A 26,894-nucleotide genomic window follows, 5' to 3' on the forward strand; every position below is an offset into this window, starting at 1 on the left:
ACACATCTTCTGTTGAAAAGTAATGTGTAGCCTAAGTAGTGTGTCCCAAATAAAACATACGTAATATTAAATTCTTTATTTTGGGTTTACTGCCCGATCAGGGTCAAATACGCCTGCTTATTCCAAATCATCAAAGGAATTAGCAGAATTATGCGGGAAAATGTACTCTCCATCCAAAGGCTTCCCAGACAGACGTCACAGTTCAGTCAAAATAATATTGCGAATCACATAAGATTGTTATGGAATGAGTACGTAAATAGCAAAACACAACGGGATTTGTTTTTGAATTATCTTTGTCTGCTTAATCTTAATTAGAGGGATCGGAAGGTGATGGATGTCGCTATATGTTTTAAGTATTGATTTGACTGTGTAATTGTTTTAAGAAACAGCCATGCTTTTAGTCGTCTGATTTATTGTGTACCACACCACGCTGATCTGCCGTTATGTATGAGCTGCGCCATGCAGCGTCGCTCGAGCGCCTTCAGTAGGCTATATAACACACGGTGATATTTTTGGGATTATTATGTCTCAATGGGTAGGCCTCACAGTCTAGGCCTGATCTACACACACACAAAATCCGCCCGACCCTCCTCCAGCTGATCGTCTGTGCTGCATGTTTGGGATTGTTGTCAGTTGTCAGATCTCGCGAGAGCAACAAGTACCCAAGGTCTTTGAAGGGGCTCGCTCATTTCTCTCGCGAGATCTGAGTGGCAACACTGATTGTTGTGATGGGAGGACGCGCAGGCAGCCATCTTGGTTCAGTTCAGTTCCACACTGGGCAGGAGGAGACGATCGACGTAAACCTATCCAGATATAGCTAACAACGTTAGCTGCTCGGCGAGATTAATGCACTATAATCTATGTCGCTGTCTGGTAATGCTATATGATCTGAGCGCATTGAGTGTAACGAGAATGGATTTAAATTGTATTCGGCGCTTATAGGTACGAAGTGGGCGACGGCTGCCGTGTGTGCGTCTCTCCTCTGTGCTATCTTTTTTTATTTCTGAATAGAGGAGTTACTATGAATGGAGGATAAATGTTGCCGAAGGCTGACAGCAGCAGTTTCGTCCTCCTCTCTCTTCTCTTCGTCCTCACGTTAACGGACCCGCCACGGACAGGTAAATCAACCAGACGTGTTTTCCTGTGCATACATTATAATGAGCTTGGCTTGAAACCGGGGGAAAGAGAGTACAAAATAAGCAGAAAACGGCAGCCTGCGAGGCCTGCTGGATGCATGAACCAGCGGGCTCAAGTTCTTGTTAAACCGTCGCTATGTTATTGCTGCTGATCGCGGTGGTATCAGTAATGTTGACGTCACGGTGTAGTAAAACAATTAGACGTTAGTAAAACAATATAAATCTGTAAGCCCCTGCCACTGATTATCATATGGACAACATAAATAAACTAAAGTCGATCGCGTTTTCAGGAAAACGTCAATGTATTGTTTCCTCCCGAGGGATCGTTTCCTGATCACTTGACTTTCGCCAGTTTTTACTAACGTCAACTTATTTCTGATGATGTAACGATGAATTCACATTGGAAAGTGTGGGCCTATGTAGGCTAATGCTAAACTCTAGTGCGCAAATTAAACAGAGTTTAGGTGGGTTTGCCCTCCAGACAGTTTGATGTATGTCAGAGATTCATCCATCAAAACTAAGGGGAACGCTAAACAACAATGCTATGCAATTCTGATAATACCTCAAAAATACACCGAACCGCATTTATGTGTCACACACGCACACACACACACACACACACACACACACACACACACACACACACACACACACACACACACACACACACACACACACACACACACACACACACACACACACACACACACACACACACACACACACACACACACACACACACACACACTTGAGAGACGATACACGATTTATTACAAAATGCCAGTAGCGACTTGTCTTGAACGGGGTAATAGTTTGGCTCAATCTACACGATCTAAATCTAAATCACTAACAATGACTCATTTACCCTTTCAAAGGTGAGCTCATTATTTGCTGTAATGTCAAATATTGAACACTGCTATTTTTATTATTTATTATTATTTTATTTTTATTATTTAGTTTATATAACCGGGGAGAACAATGTGAAATGTGATGGTTTTGAGTGTGAGAGGAAGAGGAAGAGCATTGCATGGCAGGCTTGTTGTGTGCAGCTCTTGTTAGATACTCCTGCCGGTTGTTTGGGTGCTCCTGTGGCCTTCAGGGTCGGGCTGCCCGCCGCATGCCATCTCACCCTGTGGCCTTCAGGGTCGGGCTGCCCGCCGCATGCCATCTCACCCTGTGGCCTTCAGGGTCGGGCTGCCCGCCTCATGCCATCTCACCTGGACTACGTTAAGTAGGTTGGTAGAGAGCATGCTGATGCATGTAAAGTGTACGCTTCGCTTTCCAAAGCTTGATGCCCATTGCCCGCACGACTCGGGCATTCCAAGCTACAGCATAATCCAGTTTGCTGGAACACAAACATCTGAGATATGGAAAATGTTATGTTTATGTCACGTCATGGTATAGAGACTTCTTTCACATTTTCAGTGTAAGAAATCTGAAGCTATGCACATTTTGTGTGAAACACACTTTCCCTGCATTTTCTGAATCTTTGATTGAGAGACTCTTCACATTTAGCATACTTCACACTCAAAGTGTTTACCTGTTTTCATAACAATATAGGCAAGTCTTGGGAAAATATTTCGTTGTGAAGAAACGATGGCTCCCACAGAGCAGCCAGTGTGGTCAATCAGACACAATGGCCCTGCTTCCTCAATATGGGTTTTTCAGTTCCTGACTGTGTTCTTGTGTCCCTGTGAAACGGGTGCTTTCGTTTACCCAGAGTCGTGGGAAAAAATGTATCAATATTAGTCGTGAATCTAAAGGTTTCGAAAATTTCCGAAAACAATACCCCGGCCATACTTGCTCGTTAGCAGAACGGAAAGCTCGAGTGTTTATGTGAATCATCACGCCCGTAGCCATCTCAGACGCCGCAGCCAGAGCGGTGTTTGCACAAAGCCGGTCCATCTCATCCATCATGCTGACAGCCTTCTATCTGTGGGACAGAGACGGGTCGAAGGGTCAGTCTCATATAGACGCTTAGCCTTCATCCTATTTTCCCACTGCTTATATAAGAGATACAAAAGCACACTCCAGTCAGGGTCACCATTTGAAGTGAGCCACTGAGCAATAGCCTCAATAGGAATTAATTTCAATATGCCTGGCTGGCCCATACTTTCACAAAGTGAAATAACTATCATCATCATCGCTATTCTCTGCATTCTGAGAGCACCTGAAACTCATCACAAGTTCAACGCAGCAAATCTATTCCATTGATCATTCTTTAGCCGTTAATGTTATAATTCTCAGGCGGATGCATTAGATCAGCCAATGGCCAATCTATGTTAAAATACGTGTCTGTGTCCGGTACTTCCGGCTTGGTCAGACGTTCCTACAGACACATTCTGTGGCGAGGCTGCCGGTTTTGCGGGCCTTTTGAACTGCAATTTTGCGCGATCTGTGTGTGAAAGCGGCTATTATCGGCCGTGCCCGTGGGTGGGAAGCCGGTGGCGGGGTATGAGTCCTGGTCGCTGCACTAGTGCCTCCTCTGGTCGGTTGGGGCGCCTGCTCGGGGGTGAGAGGAACTGGGGGGGGGGGGGGGGGGGCAGCGTGATCCTCCCACATGCTACGTCCTGCCTGGTGAAACTCCTCCTCGCTGTCAGGTGAAAAGAAGCGACTGGGCGATTGCACATGTATTGGAGGAAGCATGTGCTAGGGGGGAAATGGGCTAGAATAGTCGTGTTCCTTACCTCTCCTCTGGCTTGTTTTCGGTCACTAGTGACTCAGTGTTTTGGATAAAGGTCACTGGGCTGTTTCTAGCCTGTCTCACAAAAATAAAACCATAATCTTCCTATATCGAATGTGTGCAATAACATCACCCCCAACAAAATCTCTCTCTTATGAAATCACTACCATATAGGGAAGGAAAGATGAGCTGCTGTGAACCACAGCTGATTCAGATATGCTAAGAGAGCTCTGATAACGGATACAAACGGAACAGGCACGTCAGTTTGAGGTTGGCTAAAAGATAAGATACATCTAACTGACCTCCACTTTGTTGTGTAAGAAGAAGTAGGCTGATATCGCAAATTAATCTGGATGGAGATAGTCACAGAGATGTAGCTTGAGAAGAGGTCACCTCAGGTCAAACACGGGGAGAGGTCACCTCAGGTCAAACACGGGGACAGGTTTGAATTGATTTCCTTAGGTCGGTCGCCATCTTGGAATGAATTACAGTGACATGATGGAAGCACTTGCAGTGACGCACGGAGCGATTCTGAGCAAGAGACGCTTAATTTGCATACTGAACGCGTACGAGCTGAATAATAAATCATTCCCAAGTGTTATGAAGTTGTGGCCGTACGTTATAGTGTTGACGTCAGATGTCACAGAGACGCTCTGTAGTATTGATATTAGCTGAGATGTAAAGCCCCAGACTAGAGCCATATTAAATCTGTTTTATTTCCCCCTAACTTCCGTTTAATTTTTACCCAAATTCAGTTTTTTCCATTTTAATTTTAATTTAGGGGTGAGGAGTGATCTTTTTTCTTTTTTTGATGACTTGGCTCTCTCAGACGGTCTCTTCGACATGTTTCTCAAGGTGAAAACTAAGTTGTGAGGTGCAGTAAGTGTCCCACGCAAGACCGACCCCCCCTCAAAACACCCCAATCAAAAACTGAATCATTTCTCTAGGCCTATTTTACAATGATGAAATCATTTAGGTTACTACGATCATTATATCTACTTCTTATTTTGATCATTAGGCCTACTTTGATCAATTTCAGCCACATATGGAAAATTCTGCAATATTCCAAGTTTTATAGTTGATTCCATTTTTATTAGGGATGCACGATATATCGGCAATCATATCGGTATCGGCCAGTATCGGCCGATTTTTTAACATAACGGTCATATCGGTATCGGTCAGATGTTGCAATGTTAATATCGGTTATCATTATCAGCCAAATTCTTCACATTGATATGAAATAATGCAGTAAATCTATGATTTATGGGCTTTTCCAAAGGCTTTGCAAATAAAGAAATGCATAACTTTTTCAAATTCAGTGTTAACATGTGTTTTTCAGTATGTACAAAATGTGATGATCATAAAAATGTGGTTTTATACAGATCATATCGACATCGGTAAATATCGGTTATCGGCCATAACAGCAATGTTAATATCGGTTATCGGCATCGGCCAAAATTTTCATATCGGTGCATCCCTAATTTTTATGATAAAATTCCATGATTCCGACCGTTTATTTCCGTTTTCGGGAATCATATGGCTCTACCCCAGAGACGCACCAAGCCCAAAGTCAAAGTGCCTTTGGAAAAGTCCCTGGAGCCTCTCGCTGTCGCTGCATCATATCGCCCACTTAGTGTCGCTTCTCCTTATTTTTCCACCTCCGCCTCTCATCAGCATCGTCTGCTGTACTGGACTTTTTGTAAACAACCTTTGGTCAGTGTGGTCAGTTACTTCTATTTGAAAGTAATAAGTTACTTTACAATATTACAGTCTGTGTAGAGTAACGTGTTACTTATTACACTACTTTTGCATTACGTTCACCAAAATAACAGCAGTAGCAGAATGACATCGCCGCCCCGGAACCATCCTGAAAAATAATTTCGACCGCCCTGAAGTCAGTGTAAACAATCCAAAATTCTAAATGTTATTCTTTTCCTTTGTTATTGTCATCTGGTTAATTGTATAAAAATAAAAAGTTTGATTAGGAAATGATTGTATCTATTTAAATATGTGCTTTGATTTTTTTTTTTAAAGTAACTCAATTTGTAACTTGAATTACTTTACAAAGTAGCTGGTATAATATTACTGAAATCCTATAAGTAATAAGTTATATTACTGAGTTACTGCTAAACTAAAAGTAATATATTACATGTAATATGTTACTTTTGTAATGAGTTACCCCCAACACTGCTTTTGGTCGAGCGAAATCTATCTACACATTGAGGTTAGCCTTAAACAGACGCGTGAATTTGTAACCGCGTCCAGTCCACATGTCAACACAAACTACTGTTTTGATTTGAGGTTCATCATTAATTAATGCAGCATTCATACCTATGGTAAAAAAATATATACCAATTGTTTAAACCCAGTGCAGCACAGTCCACTGTAGTTGGTGGCCTTGCCCTGTGGGATCATCAAGGAGGAGAAGTTTGGTCGTTAGGTTGACTGTCAGCCGAGGTGGTTGGTACACAGATGGAACAACAATCACAGTCTGCAAATAGCTTCTGAGTCAAGAGTCCAGGCCTGCTTTTTAAGCAAAAATAGACATTTGACGGGTGAGTGGGTGGTCCAGGTCCATAAGTCAACAGAACCACCTGTATCCCAGACAGAGCAGATGGTTGACTGTAACCGTAAAGATAATAAAGATCGAATGCCTCGGTAGACGACAACTAGTGAGCAGCACAGACTTGTCCTCTTCTTTTATCATTTATCGTTCATGGTTTCTATAGAGAGCCAAAGTGAAACGTCACTTCCTGCTTCAGCACTGTACCACAGATTTTCCTCCGCCATTTATTTTCCCGTAGACATTTTGTAAAAGGCGTATAAAAATAGTTTTACTTGTTCAAACCAAACGGTTCAGAATATATTTAGAAACAGGAGAGACCGGATAACATTTCACTCGGACCAAAACGTAAAGAAAATGCGGGTTTAAAGAAAATATATTTTCAATGTTTTTTGTAAAGTTTTGGTCTGAGTGAAATGTTCTATGGTCTCTCCCGATTCTAAATATAGCTGAACTGTTTGGTTTGACCAAGTCACACTATTTTTATAAGCATTTTAAGAAATGTCTATGGGGAAATCAATTGCGGAAGAAAACCTCTGGTACAGTGCTGAAGCAGGAAGTGACGTTCACTTTGCCTCTCTATTCAGGTTGGTTTGAGTGCACTGAGATAAGGGCTAGTTCATCCTCCTATTGTCTCTATGTGTTGCAGGTCCGCGGCTAGCTCTGGCCAGATTATTGTCAGGTAAGCAGTCTGTTTTGTAGTGTAGTAGTGATTGTTTCGTTGCAATGTACCACCAGCTTCTCAACCGCTGTTGAGCGACTTTAAAGGGACAGCTCACCCTAAAATCCAAAATACATATTTCTCCTCTCATCTGTAGTGCTATTTATCCATCTATATCATTTTGGGATAGTTGCCTGAGTTTTGGAGATATCGGCGCGCGTGCCGTGCGTGTTCATGAAAAATGTATTGCTGAGGTCTAGCCTTGTTATTTTGGCACTTGAAGACAAGTATGTTGGATAGTAGGGCTGGGTATCGCCACTGACTTCCCGATACGATACGATTCGGATACACAAGGTCCCAAGTCGATACGATTTCCGATACAATACGATTCGATATCGATATTTTAGTTACAATACCAGTTTTGCTTTGATAATGGAAGAGATTCTCAAAGAACTAATGCTGTAAATTGTACAAGGAACCCTCTAACCTGGTGCATTATTAAAAAATATTAATATTTTCATTAAGAATTGACCATAAAGCAAGCAGTTACATCATGTAATTATTTTTCATTTAAACATGACCAACATAGTCATTCAACATCTTATCTTTCTTTACAGTCTTCTGTCTCTTTCTTTACAGTCTTCTGTGAGAAGCCAAACAAATTTAGATTTCCACTATACAACAGAATCATTGAACAGCAGCATGTTGTAAACAGTGTTTCTTAAAGTATAAATGCTTTGCAAATCAAATCAAATAAAATACAGCTCATGAACATTTCCAGTTCACAAACATTATAGTGCAAACAGATTTGAGGTCTGTACATCTGGCTCATGGTGCATGCACAATGCACATGTAGCCTACAGTATTTATGTTTTTGTTTCAACTACAAACATAAATAAACGTCAACTTGAAACTATGTTTTAACTACCACACACAGCCTATAATATTATAGCCTATGTTTATTTTTATTTTTTTTACAATTTTAAAAGATCGATACTGGGATTTATGTATCGATACTTGTTCCTTCACATGAATATCGATTCAATATCGATATATCGATTTTTTTTTAACCCAGCCCTATTGGATAGATGTCGTGAAACCATGAGAACATTTTATTATGTTTTTCTTGCACTCATAAAAACTCAGTTGAAACATGATAATCAATCAATCAATCAATCAATCAATCAATCAATCAAATGTCCCTCTCCCAAGATCAGTGTTACTGTCAGCCTCTGATCCAAAGATCCAGTTGGACTTTGACACAGAGCAGTTATTGAGCTGCACTGGTATGTCTTATGTTAAACACACATGGTGTGGAGACATTTGACCCAGTTAATGCAGACTGTGTGTTGCTAAGGGATGTAAACAGACTAAAAGCCTATGGAGGGGGGGGGGTGGTGTACTGTAGGTCTGAGACTTGCACTTCCCTTTGCAGAACTCTGACTAGACTGTTTACAAGGTTTTCGTTTTAAACGGACTGATTTTACTGCTTTCGCTGTCAATGGAAATGGAACTGACAGCCGGTTGTCAATAGAACTGCTTCTCTTGTATTTATTGATCATGTGACTGCTGACAACAGCTGCAGGATGAATTTAACGTGTTTCGAGCAATATTATCTGCTCATATTGAGCCAATCAGCCAAAGGCTTCAGAACTCATTGGAGGATTGGATGATTATGTTAGTTTGTCCAATTACTTTTGATTTGCATCTAAATACCATCCAATTAAAGCTGGAAGTCTGCCGTTAAAACACAAAACACATGTTGATCGTTTCATTTCAAGTCCATTGTGGGGGTGTACAGTACAGAGCCAAAATGATGAAGATTGTGTCCAATATTTCCAATATATATATGGACCTAACTGTATGTTCTGGATTTGTATGTGAGATTGAGTGTGGGCGTTCGAATCAGAATTTCAAAAAAAGGGGAACTTGTCTTACATAACGTATAATTAAAAAAACAAAAAGGACAGCACTCCAAGTTGAAAGATTTATTGCCACACAAATCTTTATTTATCTTTGATTTCTTACATAATGTATAAAATGTGTTTTGCAAACGCTGCTCCACCTTTCAAAGACGTGATTTCAAATTCCACTGGTAACAAGCTTTCACATAATGCCAACATCAGAGTATACTGAGGAAAAGCAATAACTACTGATGCCATCAGGTGACGCCTGGTCCCTCTCTGAGTCTGTGTGGTTTGAAGCCACAAGAGGGCAGCATTGCACCACTGCTCCATGTTTATTGTTTACAACAATACTTAACACATTATTGTTTCAGGACCAACGTTCACAATCCGTTTTATGAATTCCGCAACCCAAATCCCCCCCGTATACATTACGAATCGACCATCTCGCACCCTTATTCAATCGTCTGCAGGACTCTGATGACTTTGAAACGGTCTCTTGTGTTTTGAAAAAGGCCTTCTTCTATCTCACATGTGAGTGTGACTCAACACTGCCCCCTACTGTTGTGTTTCAGAGCAGCGCTGCAGCCCCGGGCAGTTTGCCTGTCGCAGTGGCAAGATGCAGTGTATCCCCATGTCGTGGCAGTGTGACGGCTGGACGGCTTGCGAGGACAAGAGCGACGAGATGGACTGCCCCCGTGAGTACAGCTTGAGTACCGTACTACAGCTTAGCTTAGCACCCTGGACTGCCCCTGTGAGTACTACAGCTTAGCTTAGCTTAGCACCCAGGACTGCCCCCGTGAGTACTACAGCTTAGCTTAGCTTAGCACCCAGGCCGGTCTCACTCTGTCACCCAACACGCACAACATTTGACTGGGTAGAAACGGCCAACGCTTAAACGGATCGCAGGGATAAAGGACTCGGGTTTGCGACCTGCACTCGAGTTGCACTCGAGTCAAGTTCAAGTTGACTTAACGACTTGACTTGGACTTCTCGAATGGTTTCTTCACACTTGACTCGGTGCGAGTCGAGTGCGACACATCATTTGAGACGTCCTCGGGAAGGCTTAGAATGCGGGCTCGACCAATCACAATCAATATCCCTTTTATAAAGTATGAATTGATGACCAAAAAGACTTGTGATTGACTTGTGACTTGCATTAATTGACTTATGAGCATCTCTGATTTTAAGTGATGCAATTGATCTCTCAACATGGTTCATAAAGGAATCCATGCAGATCACATTTCAAAGCATCACAGAGATGGTTATTTGGAGATGATTTTGCTTTTATCCTCCACAGTCAATCACAGACAGATGGTCTGATGGCAGAAGGAGGCCCAGCTTATTCTGAGTAGCTGCACATGTTTTATTGAGTTGATTTCAAAGGGACGACACGACAGTGTACAAAAGTACATTAGTTCTTCTCAAACGAGAGCGAAAAGATGCTTTGCACCAGATTTAGCCACAGGCTAATTTCCATCATGTCTGTCCCTATACAGCAGGCATACTCAACTTGCTTTGCCCGGGGGCAATATATATTTTTATGTAGCGGATTGTACTTTTTTGGGGTGTCAGCTGGAGTTTAGTCTGACAATGTTGTGCACACCGGATAGTTAGTTAGGTTAAGTTAGTTAGGTTAAGTACATACATAAGTGCCTGAGTAGCGAGCAGACGGCGGTATTTGACAATTTAGCAGCTAAATCATAGATTATTGAAAGATATTCCATATTCCAGACTGAAATGCTATAACAGAAGTATTGGCCAGAATGACATGATCATTTGGACACTTATTCAGCGGGTATCTTGCATGTTGCGTTCAGGTGCAGTGTATAAAAATATATATATATTTTTTTGCAATTCCATCGCGGGCCACACAGGGGGCGCCCGCGGGCTGCATGTGGCCCGTGGGCCGCAAGTTGAGTATCACTGCTATACAGTGTTTGTTGATCTCAGTCAGACACTGCTGGTGCGTATATATATATTGCAGCCCTGAGCTGTTGACTGAAATCTCATTGTTTTCCTCTGTTAAATCCTAAATGACCTCATCCCTGGATCTCTGAACTGCATCATGGGAGTTATTGAAAGGATTGAGCACAGCATGTGACTCCACACAGCAGCAGCTCTGCACGCTTCATTTGGTTTATGTGACTGTTGTGCTGCCATCATCATCATGTGCTTTATGTGACTGTTGTGCTGCCGTCATCATCATGTGCTCATATTTCACTTTCATCCTGTCTGATTTTCAAGGCTCTGTATGTTTTGGTAGCTGTGGTGGCATTGAACTAAGGACACTTGGTACAAAGCTTAGATTTAGAGGTGAACTTAAGTTGGTCCTAAGTTAGTCATTTGTTGTTGTTGTTGTTGACTGAGGCTGACTTAGGTCCTGCCGGTGAAACTCCTCGCTGTCAGGTGAAAAGAAGCAGCTGGCGACTGCACATGTATCAGAGGAAGCATGTGCTAATCTACTACGGCTCTTATGCACAAATTGAAAATCTGTGTAAAAAGCAGGTGGATTGGAAACCCACCTTGAGTTTAGGAAAGTCTCTCCTGAAAATGTACGACAATTTGCCTATCTGCTTCATGTGGACACGAATAATCATTATTATTATGACTATAAATGGATACTTACCTTTCAGTTCATATATTGAAGTTGGAGTTGTTTGACATATCGAACCTGATAACAAACCCGGATACACATGTATCATTTGAAAAGTGCAATTATCAATGGTGTTGCAGAAGCAACCATTTAGAGGTTGGAATATTCTCACGGGGGCCGTTTTGTGTCAAAAAGGCAGGGTAAACACAGGTGCAAGCAAAACACTAATGAGGGTTTCCAACTTCCATGATTGCTAGTTGGAAACCCTCATTAGTGTTTTGCTTGCACCTGTGTTTATTCTGCCTTTTTGACACAAAATGGCCCCCGTGAAAAGGGTCATCGATCAGACACAGGATGCAATTTGCCAGCTGTATAATATTAATTCGATGGCATGAATTTAACTGGTTTTACAGCATAAATCAATATGTGCACCGGGAGAGAAAAAAATACACAATTTTGTTTGATTTAAAATAAATCAACTCAATAAATTTCTATCCAAGCTTCCCCCCCAAAAAGTAGAGACGTCCACTTGTGTTGAACGTGTGTGATGTTGTCTCCACAGCCATGAAGGAGGAGCGGTTTCGTTTCGGCAACGGTTACGACCAGGTGGACGACGTGATCGGCGTGGCGCAGCCTGTGCGCTTCAACAGTAAGCATCTCTCATAATACCTCTCTCCCATCGCGCTGAGTTGAGTTTAGTTTGGTTCCTTCTCTCATGCCACACCTGAGTCTCAACGCAGACCTTTCCTCCTCCCACACCTGCAGAGAAGTGCCCCAGTGGCTGGCACCACTACGAGAAGACGGCCAGCTGCTACAAGGTGTACCTGAGAAACGAGAACTACTGGCAGGCCGTGGACACGTGTCAGAAGGTCAACGGCTCGCTGGCCACCTTCGTCACCAACGAGGAGCTGCAGTTCATCCTGAAGATCGAGGTGGACTTTGACGATAAAGTCTGCGAGCGCAGAGACCAGTGCAAGTGAGTGTCTGTCAGCTGTGCTGGTTTTGTCTGGAATCTATTTCACGTGTTCTTCTAAGTTGTATGTACTTTCTGTCTGGGATGGCTTGACTTGATGTTATTACTGGTGACTTTCCAAAAACGTGTACGAATTAATTATGAGCTGATGTAACTATTCCCTGTGGGCGGTTATTTATTTATTATTCAGTTCAGTTCAGTTCACTTTATTTATACAGGAAGGGATAAAAAATGACATTTCACATGTACATTTAACTGGTCTGACTCAGTTACAAACTGGTTTTCAGCAGGTTCCTGTTCTGCAGCACATGAAACTAAATACATGAAACTAAATGAATATACAAAACATGTTCAATTGCACTACATACAATTATACAAACCTGACAAAACATTACATTTACAAACATTCATTCATCAATACAATCAAACAGCAACAGCAAAAATTAAAACCTAGGAGTGAGTCGGATCAGTGATTACAGGTGTTTTCTAGCATCAGATGTTGTTTGTAGGCTTGTTTGAAATGTGAGATGGAGGTTATTGCTCTGGTGTGAAATGGGATCTCGTTCCAAATGTTGGTGTATGTGTGGAAAAATGATCTTAGTCCATAATTATTTTTGTATGCCGGTACTGGTATGAGTGCATGTGAGATTGATCTGGTGATGCGTTCTTGTGTTGTGTCTTGGGAGTAGAGCTATAAGTGTCGGGTTGTTTCTGAGCATAAAATAAAACTTAATGGCTAGATTTGAGTGCCTATATAGTTATATAATAATTCTGAGAGAAAAGTTCTCTGTTGCACACACCCCTCTCTCTCTCTCTCAATTTTAAATATGGACAATTCCGTATTTTAAGGGACGGTTGGCAACCCTACCTTCAGGGTCACACATTTATTTTTATGGCATAAGGCCACATGCCAGGGCACAAAGACAATTGCTCTATTGACATTGTGAAGAGCGATTTTTTTTAAACGTGTGTAAAAAATCAATGGTGGGAATGAGGGGGAACGCCTGGCAACAGAGTTCCCAGAGTAAACGTTGAGAGGGAACGGTGAGAAGGAGAGGGGGAACAGCATTCCTCCTCAGGTTCCCCTTAAAAAGTGTCTTTCAATGCAGAGCAGCAGTTAAAGGCTTGAATAATGTTCTTACCAAATGATCACAGAAAACACAGATATAATTTCAAAGTGCAAGTTTAATAATTTCTCTGTTAATCTTAACAAGTAAATAATCTGTTTCAACATCAGTTTAAACTTAAAATTCCTAAACTTTTTTGGTGTTTCAAAAGAGAATATTTGTAAACACATGTGTCTGTAAAGGTGACAACTGGAACATATCAACCCCCAATATATAGGCCACACAACAGTTTATGTTTTCATATGAATACATGTGTGTTTGGATACTCGCTATCACTGACTGATATAACACAAAGAAAAGAGCGCCACCTACAGGAAATCAAACATCATCCGCAGAAAATTCTACTTGGAAAAAGACATCACAGTCCCGCCCACAATGTTTGATTGACAGGTGATCTGTGGGAAGTGCAGTGCAGAAACACCACAGCAATGAGAGCTAAGACACTACACACACACACACACACACACACACACACACACACACACACACACACACACACACACACACACACACACAGAGCTGCTTTAATAAGTCCTGTCTACTTGAGCTTACACAGCTCAGCAGTGACTCCAGTGTAACACCACAGTCCAGGATGGAGAGGCTGAGTGAATGTGGTCTGGACTCTGTGGATGAGAGTCATGGTTTCAGAGACTTTGTAGAAGGACAGAATACCTGCTCTGTGATCCAGGTACACTCCTACTCTGGAGGACTGAGGAACTGAGATGTCACTTGTGATAGTCTTATGTCTGAACTGATAATTTTTGTCGTAACACTGTAATGACCAAGACTTGTCATTGTTTCCAAATATACTTTCATCCCCTCTTCTGCTAATATCTTTATATGAGACTGCTATTGAAACCACAATCCCGCTATACTCCACCTCCCAGTAACAACGTCCAGTCAGACCCTCTCTACTCAGGACCTGAGCGTAGGAAGTGAATCTGTCTGGGTGACTAGAATATGACTGCTTTTCTCTCATAAGTGTTGCTTTTCTGTTCCCCTCAGATAATAACAGCTCTGTGTCTGCTGTGTTTGGATCCAGTGTGATCTGACGTGAATATTGTAAGAAGTCAGCTCTGGTCTTGGGCTCTGGTTGTGGCAGTAAAACATCCTCGTCAGTCACTGGCAGTGAGATCTTAGGCCGTTCCTCTGTCAGAATGTCCTGTAGTTTATCTCTGACCTCTGACACAGCTGCAGTCACATCCTCAAAGTAACACAGAGGACGGGTATCGATCCTGGGTGAGTCTGTAGATTGACTGAGACGTGACAGCGAGGGGCAACTGTGGAGGAAGTGGATGTGATCCTCTGTGTGTGAGATCTGCTCCAGCTCAGCGTCTTTCCTCCTCAGCTCAGAGATCTCCTGCTTCAGCTTCTCCTGAAGTTCTTCAGCCCGACTCACTTCCTCTTTCTGCTGGGATCTGATCTGCTGCTTCACCTCAGAGCTTCTCTTCTCAATGAGACGGACCAGCTCAGTGAAGATCTTCTCACTGTCCTCCACTGCTTTATCAGCAGAGAGATTCATAGCCTTCAGGTTCTGTTGAAGCACCTTCATGTCTTTCTTTCTGCCCTGGACTCTCTGCTGGATTTTCTGCCGATTCACCCCGAGCTCTTTCTGCCTCTTGGTCCTTTCTGCTGCAGCTGAGACTGTGTCGTGGCCTTTATGTTCCTCCATGAAGCAGAGATAACAGATACACTGCTGATCAGTACGGCAGAAAACCTTCATCACCTCGTCGTGACGAGAGCAGATGTTCTCCTGAAGCTTCTCGGTGGCTTCCACCAGCTTGTGTTTCTTAAAGGTAGAGGATTCATAGTGAGGCTGGAGGTGCTGCTCACAGTAAGAGGCCAGACACACCACACAGGACTTGAGGGCTTTCAGCTTTCTCCCAGTGCAGACATCACAGCCCACATCTCCAGGTCCAGCATAGCAACGATCAGGAGGAGCAGCTTGGAGTCCGGTCTTCCTCAGGTCATCCACCAACTCTGCTAACATGGTGTTTTTCACCAGGACAGGCCTCGGTGTGAAGGTCTGTCTGCACTGGGGGCAGCTGTGGATTTTCTTCTGATCCTCTGCATCCCAGCAGTCTTTAATACAGCTCATGCAGTAGCTGTGCCCACAGGGAACAGTCACCGGATCCTTCAGTAGATCCAGACAGATCGAACAGCACAGTTTTCCCCCGTCCAGCTGAATTCCTTGCTGCGCCATTTCACTTCTCAGTGACAGTGAGTCAGATAGTTTCACTTCCTCTGAACTGAAACAAGCTGGGCTCTGCTCCAAACCAAACCTCTGTTGTTGTCTTCATGTTCATGTGCTGATCTGCAGTGAATGGGCTGGTCAGCTCTTGCACTTGACAGCATGTTTACACCCATCTATAAACTGGCAGATCTGTGAAAGGGGAGGAACAGGAAATATGTGGAGAGAATAGAACTGGCTGTGTTTGAGGGAGGGGTTATCAGGCTTTGCTTTATTCCAGGAAGAGGAGCGTTAAAGAGGCAGTGTGTGTTTAAATACAAACTTACAACTCAATCTCTCTCCCCCCTTATCCCCCTCACTTTAAGTGCAACATTTCAATCTCTCTAACTTTCAATCAATCGCTCTCTCTCTCTCTCTCTCTCTCTCTCTCTCTCTCTCTCTCTCTCTCTACACCACCTACTCCACTCTTTACACTCTCCCCTTCCCTTGCCTTTAATTACGCAGGAGATAATTAGCTTAGCATGCTCGCTGTAATTCAGCACTGCCATGCTTTACATTGGAACACTCCCGTTACACAAGGGGGCGCTGACAGTAACCTGCTGACCTTTCAGTGGCCAGCCTGCTATCCTAACTATTTAGCCTCTGTCCCCCCTCTCTTGACCCCTTATGTCTGTACCAGCATGTTTACACAGGAGGTTGGGTTAGTGATCGTGCTCCCTCACTGGTAGCACGCCATCTAGTGGCCGGAAAGATGTGAGCAGTTGAATGTGAAAATGCTTATTTGATTTTGAACTGCTGTATGCACCCTGAAATACAGTAAGTCATGTGACACTTTGCACCCTATTTTGTTGTGGTATCAGCATATGGTAGGCATTCATTTCTAATATATGATTAATATATTTTGTAGGTTTTGGGTGGGCTACCAATATGTGATCACCAATCAGAACCACTCCCTGGAGGGCCGCTGGGAGGTGGCATACAAAGGTATTTTGAGATTTGCTTTTAACCCTATAAAATAAATAAAAGACATTAAATGATTAATATAACCACCAATACTTGATCCGTTCGCCAACTGCACTTGTTGCGGTTTTTAAAGACGTTCTCCTCTTCGTTTCTCCACAGGGTCGATGCAGGTGTTCCTCCCACCAGAGGGCCTTACCAATTTCGGGGAGGCGTCTCCCACCCAGGACAACGTGTTCTGTGCCCAGCTGCAGCGCTTCCAGATCAAGAGCATGAACGAGCGCGGGCTGCACAGCTGGCACGCCGAGAACTGCTACAAGAAGTTCCCTTTCCTCTGCAAGAGGCGTACGTGCTCGTGTTGTCTTTCCATCAAACAGCACATAGCCGTTATCAATATGGTTTCTAGGGCCCGACCGATATATCGGTATCGGCTGATATGTTGGCCAGTATTGCCGATATTTTTTTATTTTGTATTTTTTAAGTTATAGACAGCATGTTGCGTATATTTGATCTTTTTTCTTAACTCAACTTGTATTTTATATTTTTGTTTTTTGTATTTCTAGTTATTTATAATTATTAAATTCCCAGTGAAGTTGACCGTTTCATTGCATTGATGTCATGTTGGACAATAAAGTTAATTATTAATTAATACACAGGACAAGATGTTACTATCCCTTGTGCCAAAATCCGAAGAAAAACACATTTAGAAGCCCAATCCAGAATAAAACAAGCTAACAGGCTAACAAACTAATAAACAAGACACAAATCACCAGTTACCTACCCTAGCCAACAGCAGTATGAAGCATGTCATTGGGGTTTTCAAGTGGGCACCTTCCTTCACCGACGTTTCGTTAAGTTAGGCCCACGACACCTCAAGAAGGCTTAACGGTGTAATCCAGCGTCCTGGAAACACCCCCCTCCATGCTACCACCGCACAACTGCATATTACCTCACTATCTAAGCCTAGCTATCCAGGTCGGTTCGGTATGACATTCCTGACTACACCACCACTGTCAATGATTCAGCCCTGTTAATGCGGACCGTCAATCATGACCAACAACAAACAATCCCTAACTACACCACCACTGTCAATGATTCATAATATAAGCTGTAAAATATCCTGCCTACATTACATATCTCAAGTCACGTCAAGTCTAGTATCTTTGTCAAGTGTTTTATATTTGAGGGATCATTGCAAAGAATTGTGTAATATAATGTGTATAATATAATATAAGAATATCGGACGATATATCGATATCATCATTTTTTTTACTTCCTAATATCGCTATCGGCGTCGGCCTCAAAAATCCAGTATGGGTCGGGCTCTAATTGTTTCAGTCTTGTGATGGAGAGTTTTTGCCTGACATCTTTTTTTACGTTTCCCCAACAGGGCAGACGTGTGTGGACATCAAGGACAACGTGGTCAATGAGGGCTACTACTTCACCCCGAAGGGCGACGACCCGTGTCTGAGCTGCACGTGTCACGATGGCGAGCCGGAGATGTGCGTGGCGGCGCTGTGCGAGCGGCCGCAGGGCTGCCACAACTTCCGCAAGGACCCCAAGGAGTGCTGCAAGTTCACCTGTCTAGACCCAGGTACTGCCCCACGGCTTCAAGCAATATTTCACTTTTAGTCGAGAATATTTTCTCTTTTTATCACGTGTATTTCTCAAGTTCAAGAAGTTTCAACCTCCCAAGTTCGGTTGGCTCATGTATCGAAACCTTTCAGTATTAACTCATTGATACCTGATGCAGCATTTGTGTGTGTATCCCTTTAAGACGTGGTTCGCGGTCTTAAAGGGATACACACACAAATTAGGGATATACACGCAAATCCTGCATCAGGTATCAATGGGTTAATTCCTGGGGCATTCAGAAATAACAGTGAGGGTCCCACAAGGTGGAGCTCCTTACAAATGCAAGTCCTGGCAAACCACTGTTGAATTTCCTTTAGCCATTGCTCAAGGGCAGTTGGCATTGTAGTTAAAGGATACTCAAATTATAATAATGAATTAAATCAATCATTTGAATGGATTCTTAAATACAGTTGAATAGAATAACCTGCAGATCAAACACTAATTTCTGTTTTTAAAAAGGAAGAATCGACGTCTTTCTTTGATTCCTACTGAAATGTTTACAACTGTGCCCGTACTTTGGTGACACAAATGAAGCCTGGATGATATTGGACACGACAAACGTGTGCTCGGATTGTGTCACACAAACATGTAGGAACATTTAAATTGAGTGAACTATAGACATTTGATTCCAGCGCTTTTTTATTTCTTTTTTAACTCATATGAAGCAGTCAGACAAAATTAATTTACTTAAATTTACTTGCTAACCCCCAACTGTGATTGGACCACAGAAAGGAGTCAGCTGCTGAGCGGTGAAGCAGAAAGCAGTCATAAAGTGTGTAGTACTGCAGAGAAAAAGTACAGCGACACTAAATGAGACATAAACAGGAAGTAGACGTAAACAGGAAGCAGACATAAATCTTTGGATTCAGGTCTGAACTCAAATCTGATGAAGCTCCTCCCCCCTCTCCCCCCCCCCCAGATGGAAACAGCCTGTTTGACTCCATGGCCAGTGGGATGAGACTGATCGTCAGCTGCATCTCGTCCTTCCTCATCCTCTCTCTGCTGCTGTTCATGGTGCACAGACTCCGTCAGCGGAGGCGCGAACGCATCGAAACGCTCATCGGAGGAAACTGTGAGTATTCAGCCTATCCAAATGGAAACGCATACACAACATTATTTGTATGATCAAAAAATAATTCCCCAGAGTTCCTTATTATGTAACGAGGCGTTATTACGGATCCCACTGGAGTTGTGGGAAGAACATGCCCGAAGGTAATCCGTATGTATTTAGCTGTGTGTTATATTTGCCTCACTAAAGTATGGTTAATCAGATGGGACTCGTGGGAGTATAATAGTCTGCTAATTTTGGTGATTGTAGTTAGGGGTGGGAATCACCAGATGCCCACGATACGATACTAAAACGATACTTGAGTCACGATACGATAGTATTGCGATATCGCCGATATTGAGATATATTGCGATATATTGAATATTGCGATATATTGTCTAACTCCTTTTCCTACCTCTTCCTTGACCTCACCGGAAGTAAAACATACAGTGTTTTTTTGTTTTGTTTTGTTTTTACCCCACATGTAGGCTACATTATTAAGCTTCTCTGGACTCAATATGCCACTGCAATTTTTTTTTTTTTTTAATATCGATACTTCGTGTCCAAATATCGTCAGACAAAATATCGCGATACTATGGCGTATCGATTTTTTCCCCCACCCCTAATTGTAGTGGCAAGTTAGCGAATCCCAGCCTCACTGGCTCATACTAGAGTGAGAGACTTTCACAGGGCTTGCTAAATAAAATGTCAGCAATCCAGAATCCCTTCCAGCTTGTCAGCTACTGAGGAAAATATCTCTCCCTAAAAAAAATCTAATTTCTCTTCCTTAAAACGGACTTCTCTCTTTGTAGAGCAGTGTACTGTCTGTGCTGCTGGGAGCTGAATGGGGACACACCATTAACTCAAAGCCTCCACCCGGGTCACATGCAATCCTCTTCCTGCAAACCTTCACCTTTCTGTCTACAGTCAATTAGAGCGTGTCAATTAAGCAATTAAGCAGTCAATTAAGCAATTAAGCAGTCAATTAAAGTGTTTGTGTGTCGCTCAGCACAGCTACTGTATGTCTCTTCATCCCCTGTGTTGTGTCCGTGTGTGTCCGATGCTCAGTGCACCACTTCAACCTCGGGAGACGAGTCCCGGGCTTCGACTACGGCCCGGATGCGTTTGGCACCGGCCTCACTCCTCTGCACCTGTCCGACGACGGAGAGGGAGGAGCTTTCCATTTCCAAGAGCCGCCTCCGCCGTACGCCGCCTACAAATACCCCGACATCCAACACCCGGACGACCCCCCTCCTCCCTACGAAGCCTCCATCGACCCGGACAGCCTCCTCTACGTGGACCTCGGTAGGCCAAACTCTCTCTCTCTAGTCTCTCAGAAAGTGCTGCTGTTTCGGCGTCTCGTCGTGTGCGGAAGACGTGCTCCTAGAGAGGGTGTTAAGTAGGTGCTGCAACCGAACGATGATTTTCATAGAGTCAAAGTGACTGCCTACTTCCTGCTTCAGCACTGTACCAGAGATTTTCCTCCGCCATTTGTTTTCCCATAGACATTTCGTAAAATGCTTTATAAAAATAGTTTTACTTGTTCAAACCAAACGGTTCAGATATATTTAGAAACAAGAGAGACCACATAACATTTCTCTCGGACCAAAACGTTAAAAAAAATTGCGGATTGAAAGAAAATATTTTTTCAATGTAGTTTTTTAAAGTTTTGGTCTGAGTGAAATGTTCTATGGTCTATCCCAAAATAAATATAGCTGAACCGTTTGGTTTGATGAAGTACAACTATTTTTATGTGTTTTACGAAATGTGTATGGGAAAATAAAGGGCGGTCACCTTGCCTCTCTCTTGTAGATTAATCTATAGATTATTTTCTCGATTAATCGATTAGTTGTTTGATCTGTAAAATGTCAGAAAATGACGATCAGCGTTTCCCAAAGGCCAAGATGATGTCCTCAAAAGTCTTGTTTTGTCCACAACCCAAAGATATTCAGTTTACTGTCATAGAGGAGTAAAATAAAAGAAAATACTCACATTTAAGGACCTGGAATCAGAGATTTTTTTCCTTTTCTTAAAAAAATTACTCGAACCAATTAATAATTATGAAAAGAGTTACCGTAAATTCCGCACTATAAGCCGCACCGGAGTATAAGCCGCAGCAGCAAAATTGCCTGTTTGTTACATATATAAGCCGCACCGGACTATAAGCCGCAGGTGTTTTAATATATATATATATATATATATTATTTTTTTTAATTGTGTTTTAATGTTTAATTACCATATGTAAGGGTTCATGCACAGAGGGGATTGTCGGGAAAGAGATGGCTGTTTGAGGAAGCTCCCATTTATTAACATTTCAACAAAACAACATAACACAACACCACCTGTGTTTTTTTTTACAGTGCACACAGTGTCCGCGGTGTGGTGAAAAGAGGGCAAGAGAGGAAATTAAAACAGAAGTGGATTTATAGTTAGAAAGAGTGCTAAAAAAGAGAGATTTTTTTTTTTTTTTTTTGAAAAAATCCATAGATAAGCCGCACCGTTATATAAGCCGCAGGGCCAAAAAACGGGGAAAAAGCCGCGGCTTATAGTCCGAAATTTACGGTAATAGTTAATAGTTGACTAATGGGCACTGACTAATTGACTAATTGATTCATCCGTGTGGCTCGCTCTTCTTCAGGGCGTAACGGGGTCGCCATGGTGCCGAGGCAGATCAGCGGCATGGTGGACGGGCTCCAGGCGGACCTCCCCGCCGCCTCCGGCCCGGCGCCGCCGCCGCCGTCGTCCCAGGAGAGAGAGGACTCCATAGACAGCAGCACCCTGCTGGTGGGGCCCGACACGCCCACGGACCACGGCCACGCCCCCCACGCCATGTCCCCCGACTGCAGCGGCTCCCTCAGCACTGTGGTATAGGACCGCGGCCCGGGGGGACACCACCTGCTGGTCGAGGGAGGTCACGACAGGCCGATCTCTGGGAGACGACGTCGACCGCAAAAGAGGGACAGTTGGGGACGGTTTTGGACAGACCATAGCAGAAGAAGGCGGAACTGTCTTTTTCCTTCAGACACACCCTCTTCTCCAGTTTGGGCTTTGGACACCGCAGTAGTGGGACAGACGGTTTTTATTGTTGTTTCCCCTCCGCCAACTGGTCGGAGACACTGGCGTCTGAGAGGAGACGATTTCTGTACAGAGAAGACTCGACACTACACACAGGCTGAGATGGCTATGCTTTTGCATTTAGTGTCGTTGAGCAAAGTTTTTTGGATGCCCTGATGTAAATACCCCCCTCAGGTCTGCAGCCTGTTCATCTGTCCTACATGTCTGTCACAATCCAACAAATGCAAAATGACGGGAAAAAGGAACAGTCCAGGCCAGCTTTTGTTCCTTGTGCTTTTCAGTTTGCATCAGACCTTTTGTGGAAATGGACAAATAATATTGAACTCTCACTGTTTTCCAGGCTAGAAAGATCATGTACTCAGATCAGCCCCGCCTGTTGCAATGTGTCCCCACATCTCGGTTTCTAACTCACTGAATAAAAGAAAAACGCATTCTCCCGTCACTTTCTTATTAAGTCCCCATGCATCAAGCTGTCTTCCACCTTTCTAGTAGATATTTGCAGTAAAGGAACGGTTTTGTAGTTTTTGAGAGTTGCAGGAAGTGGTTTGTTAAACTTGCAATCAGGTACTGTTAGTGTTCGTTCCAGCGTACTTACTCTACACTTTTCCTTTGTCTTTTTCCCCCATTTTTCCTCCCAATTGGTCATGGCCAATTATTCCCCCCTGTAATTGGTCCCGGTCGTTGCTCCACCCCCTCTGCCGAGCTGGGGGGAGGGGCTAGACTCTCACATGCGCCCCCTACAGTATTTATTTTTATTAGGTCATGCTGAAACGTAGCGTTACGTTTCAAAGAATGTCGACGAAGTGAAACAAAGAAACAAACCGTGGCTTTTTGTAAGATGACATATTTGAGTTGGGTCATGTGACAGCAGGCTGTGACCGCGATTGTTTTTCTCGTTTGATATGAACGGAGTTCTGCGATCGATCTCTCCATCGATCAGCGAGTGGAACCGTCAAGGCTTAATCTCAAGTGTCTATCTAAGATGAATGATTATATATCCCGCCATGAAATTTGAATTCACCGATTTATTCAAAATAACGGTTCCGCTCATGAGGTCGTTGAATCAGTAATACGCAGGAAGTCCCATTGTTGTTACTTTACATAGCTACTCTTTGCGGGGGAAGTTGTGTATTTATTAACTGAACCGTGATCAAATAATGTTTTGCAATGCACGGCACGCTCATCCCTTGATTACCATAAGCTGTTTTTTTTTTGTTTTTGTTTTTTTGTGTGGTCCATTTGCCTTCACTCATATTGCTGAACAAATGTAACCTACTTTACAGCTGTAACTGAAAAAGAGAAGAAATCTGTCAGTTGTCATATTTCGATGCTGCCCCTCACTCCATGGCGCGTTGTTTGTTTGTGTGCGATTCTTTCTGCGCTACATCGGTTATCTCAAAACGCTCGGGATGTAACTGTACTGACTATTGTACCTGATTTAAGCTGTGTACCTGTTCTGTTTGGTGTTGATGGGTCTACTCCAGTGATACTCAACCTGCGGCCCGGGGGCCAGATGCGGCCTGCGATAGGGTGCAGAGTGGCGACCATTTTCTAATTCACAATTGAAAACTAATGTTAAATAAAGTTTGACTGAGCTGCAGCTAAATTTACAAATATGGCCATCTGCTCGCCGCCTAGGCTGACACCCTAAAAACCTACAATCCGCTACAGAAAAATGTATATTAATATTTGTTTATTAACTGGTCCCTGGTCTCCGGTCATTTGTGCAAAAGTGGCCCCTGGGCAAAGCAAGTTGAGTATCCCTGGTCTGCTCAGTTTCCTTCCTCGTTTGTGAATGGGAATGAGTTGATCATTTTGAAAAGAAGAAAACTGTAAGAAATATAACGAGGAAAAATGTAACTATATATTTGGAGCTAATTAAAACCCAGGATGACAATCGTTTAATTCAGCCAGCAGGCGGAGTTTAAGATTTCACATGAGTCTTTACCAGCCTGCTTAACTTTGCCGTCATGCTTGTTCACCTGTGGAGTGTGGCTTTTTTTTTTTCTCCACCAGGTTTGGTTGCCTGGCTTGTAAAAGCACAAAGACTCCTCAGAGGGAGGTGTGTGTGTGGGGAGGGGGGAGGGGGCCGACCCCCGACCCCCAGCTAAATGTATACTGGCCCCTCTGTCGTCACGACCCACGTTGAAGCAGGGGGCTCGCGTCACCTCGCTGGGAATCCCGAATATAATCGCCACCAGCATCGAAACTGCTTACGATCTGCCTTGAGAAAAGCAGCCGTGTGTGTATCTGTCTGAATGAGTGTGTACGCGACTACTGTGTGTCCCATGTATGAATGTTATGTATGATATGTAGCATTACTTTTTTTTTATGTTCTCGTGCGTGCTGGTCTCCAGGCTTACTTTATCGTTTATTTTTTATTTTTTTGGCATTGACAATCCACCGTCGATTATCCAACAAAAATCATGTTTTCATAACTTGTGGAAAAGTAATGTGTGCATGTGTGTACAGGAGATGGTGTATTGCAGTGATACTCAACTCGCGGCCCCGGGGGCCGGATGTGGCCCGCGATAGGGTGCAGAGTGGCCCCGCCCCCCTGACTATGATCTAATTCACGATGAAAACGTATAACGTTAAATCAAGTTTGACTGAACTCCAGCTAAATTGTCAAATATGGCCGCCAGCTTGCCACCCAGGCATTTATAAGTGGCCCCCGGGCAAAGCGAGTGGAGTATCCCTGGTGTATTTGGTTTGGCTTGTATTTTTGGATCAAGTTTTAAGTTTTGATTTGTCAACCTGGTTTTGGACCTACGGTGCATGTTTTGATCTTTGGGCATGCTGAGAGATTCTTTTCGCATATTGTTTTTTTGAGCAGAAACAGCTTTGTCATCTAGGTTTCAGGCGTCGCGCTGAGTTTCATAGTTTCATATCTCCGTATGCATTGAAAACCTGCCCACAACAACAACCCAAACGGCTGCGTTTACACTAGTTTTTTGTGATGGATTATGGTGGTGGTGTGAGAATTAATTTTATTGGATTTGAAATGTTTTCTGTATAATACAACACATGCTACATGCATTGTCTTTTATTTCATAGCTTTTAAATTGTAAAAATGCTTCATTTGCAGGGGGGGGGGGCTTGTGTTTTTCTGAGGTCGATGTACATCTATTCAAATGCCAAATAAATTGCACCATGATGACGGACGAGTGCTGCGTCAGTGGGGATTGAACACACGGCATCATCGATCACGGTATTGAGTGACTCTAGACTAGAGGGATTTCCTCAGCCCCGCTAAGAGCAAAATGTCACCGGGCTTAAGGTGGAACGTGGGAAATCCCCCCAACACCGAGATATGTGTGACTGCTGGAAGTTGTTGGCTAAATCCGATCCATGGCAATCAAAAGGCTGAAATTATTTATCGCGAGCCGGATACGCCTCACTCAATGACTCATAAAGGCAGCGAGTCCAGCAAGATAGTGATACCCTGCAGGGACTCCCAGCAGATAGCGATACCCTGTTGGAACAGCATTGTTGCTCAATAGAGGGGCTTTGTTCACACTGGGCCACGGAGTGACAGAATCACAACTCGATCCTGGATTGGCCAGAAGTAAAACGCATGGCGAGTGGGCAGTTTGGTCTGAAGACTGACCATTCAGTTTGGAGTTTAATGGAGCATTTATTGAGCTTATGGGCAACACTTTGCACTGATTCTGGTTACCCGGTGCAGAGGTGGAGAACCACTTTACTTATTCTGGTTACCCGGTGCAGAGATGGAGAACCACTTCACTTATTCTGGTTACCTGGTGCAGAGATGGAGAACCACTTTACTTATTCTGGTTACCCGGTGCAGAGATGGAGAACCACTTTACTTATTCTGGTTACCTGGTGCAGAGATGGAGAACCACTTTTTCTGTGTCGGGTTGAGAAGACAGTGGCTGTGTGTTGTCCTACAAAAATGAGTTCATTATCTATTTGTTGGTCAAATTCTTTGACACGTCTATTAAAATGAAAATGAATAAAGACATGTACGTAAAAGTACAAAATGTCAATAACACAAAACCCTAGTCTTGCAAACCGTTCAAGCCTTTACTCACGTTAAATTGGCTTAGTTGGAATGGGAAATATGTTCGACATTAACATATTCATACAATATCTATAGGTGTTACATTTTGAATATATATATATATATGTGTGTATATATATATATATACATATATATATATATTTATATATATGTGTGTATATATATATACACATATATATAAATATATGTGTATATATATGTATATATACACACATATATATATATATATATATATATATATATATCCATTTGATGAGAGTAACAGACCATGCATTTTCAGTGCACTTTCTCTTTGTG

At 43.0% G+C, this 26,894-nt stretch overlaps 2 protein-coding genes across 3 annotated transcripts; one reads left to right on the forward strand and one right to left on the reverse strand.

The window, feature by feature from the left end:
• Positions 1 to 792: 792 nt before the first annotated feature.
• Positions 793 to 25,640, forward strand: dgcr2 (DiGeorge syndrome critical region gene 2). 2 transcript variants are annotated; one of them, XM_083657715.1, is made up of 11 exons: positions 793 to 1,118; positions 7,032 to 7,064; positions 9,523 to 9,645; positions 12,106 to 12,192; positions 12,309 to 12,519; positions 16,742 to 16,818; positions 16,957 to 17,139; positions 18,185 to 18,388; positions 19,349 to 19,501; positions 20,546 to 20,782; positions 22,116 to 25,640. In XM_083657715.1, the coding sequence occupies exons 1-11, from the start codon at positions 1,037 to 1,039 to the stop codon at positions 22,346 to 22,348; spliced, it is 1,623 nt and encodes a 540-aa protein (XP_083513841.1). In that variant the 5' UTR covers positions 793 to 1,036; the 3' UTR covers positions 22,349 to 25,640. The 2 variants fall into 2 exon arrangements, with proteins under 2 accessions (XP_083513841.1, XP_083513842.1); XM_083657716.1 differs by lacking the exon at positions 7,032 to 7,064.
• LOC310795633 (E3 ubiquitin/ISG15 ligase TRIM25-like) lies at positions 14,182 to 15,846 on the reverse strand (the record flags this gene model as incomplete). The annotated part of the gene is made up of 1 exon (XM_083657714.1): positions 14,182 to 15,846. One exon carries the CDS (start codon positions 15,844 to 15,846, stop codon positions 14,182 to 14,184), a length of 1,665 nt encoding a protein of 554 aa, XP_083513840.1.
• Positions 25,641 to 26,894: the final 1,254 nt, after the last annotated feature.

Source organism: Poromitra crassiceps, assembly GCF_964638095.1.
Source record: "Poromitra crassiceps genome assembly, chromosome: 21".
Taxonomy (NCBI): Eukaryota; Metazoa; Chordata; class Actinopteri; order Beryciformes; family Melamphaidae; genus Poromitra; species Poromitra crassiceps.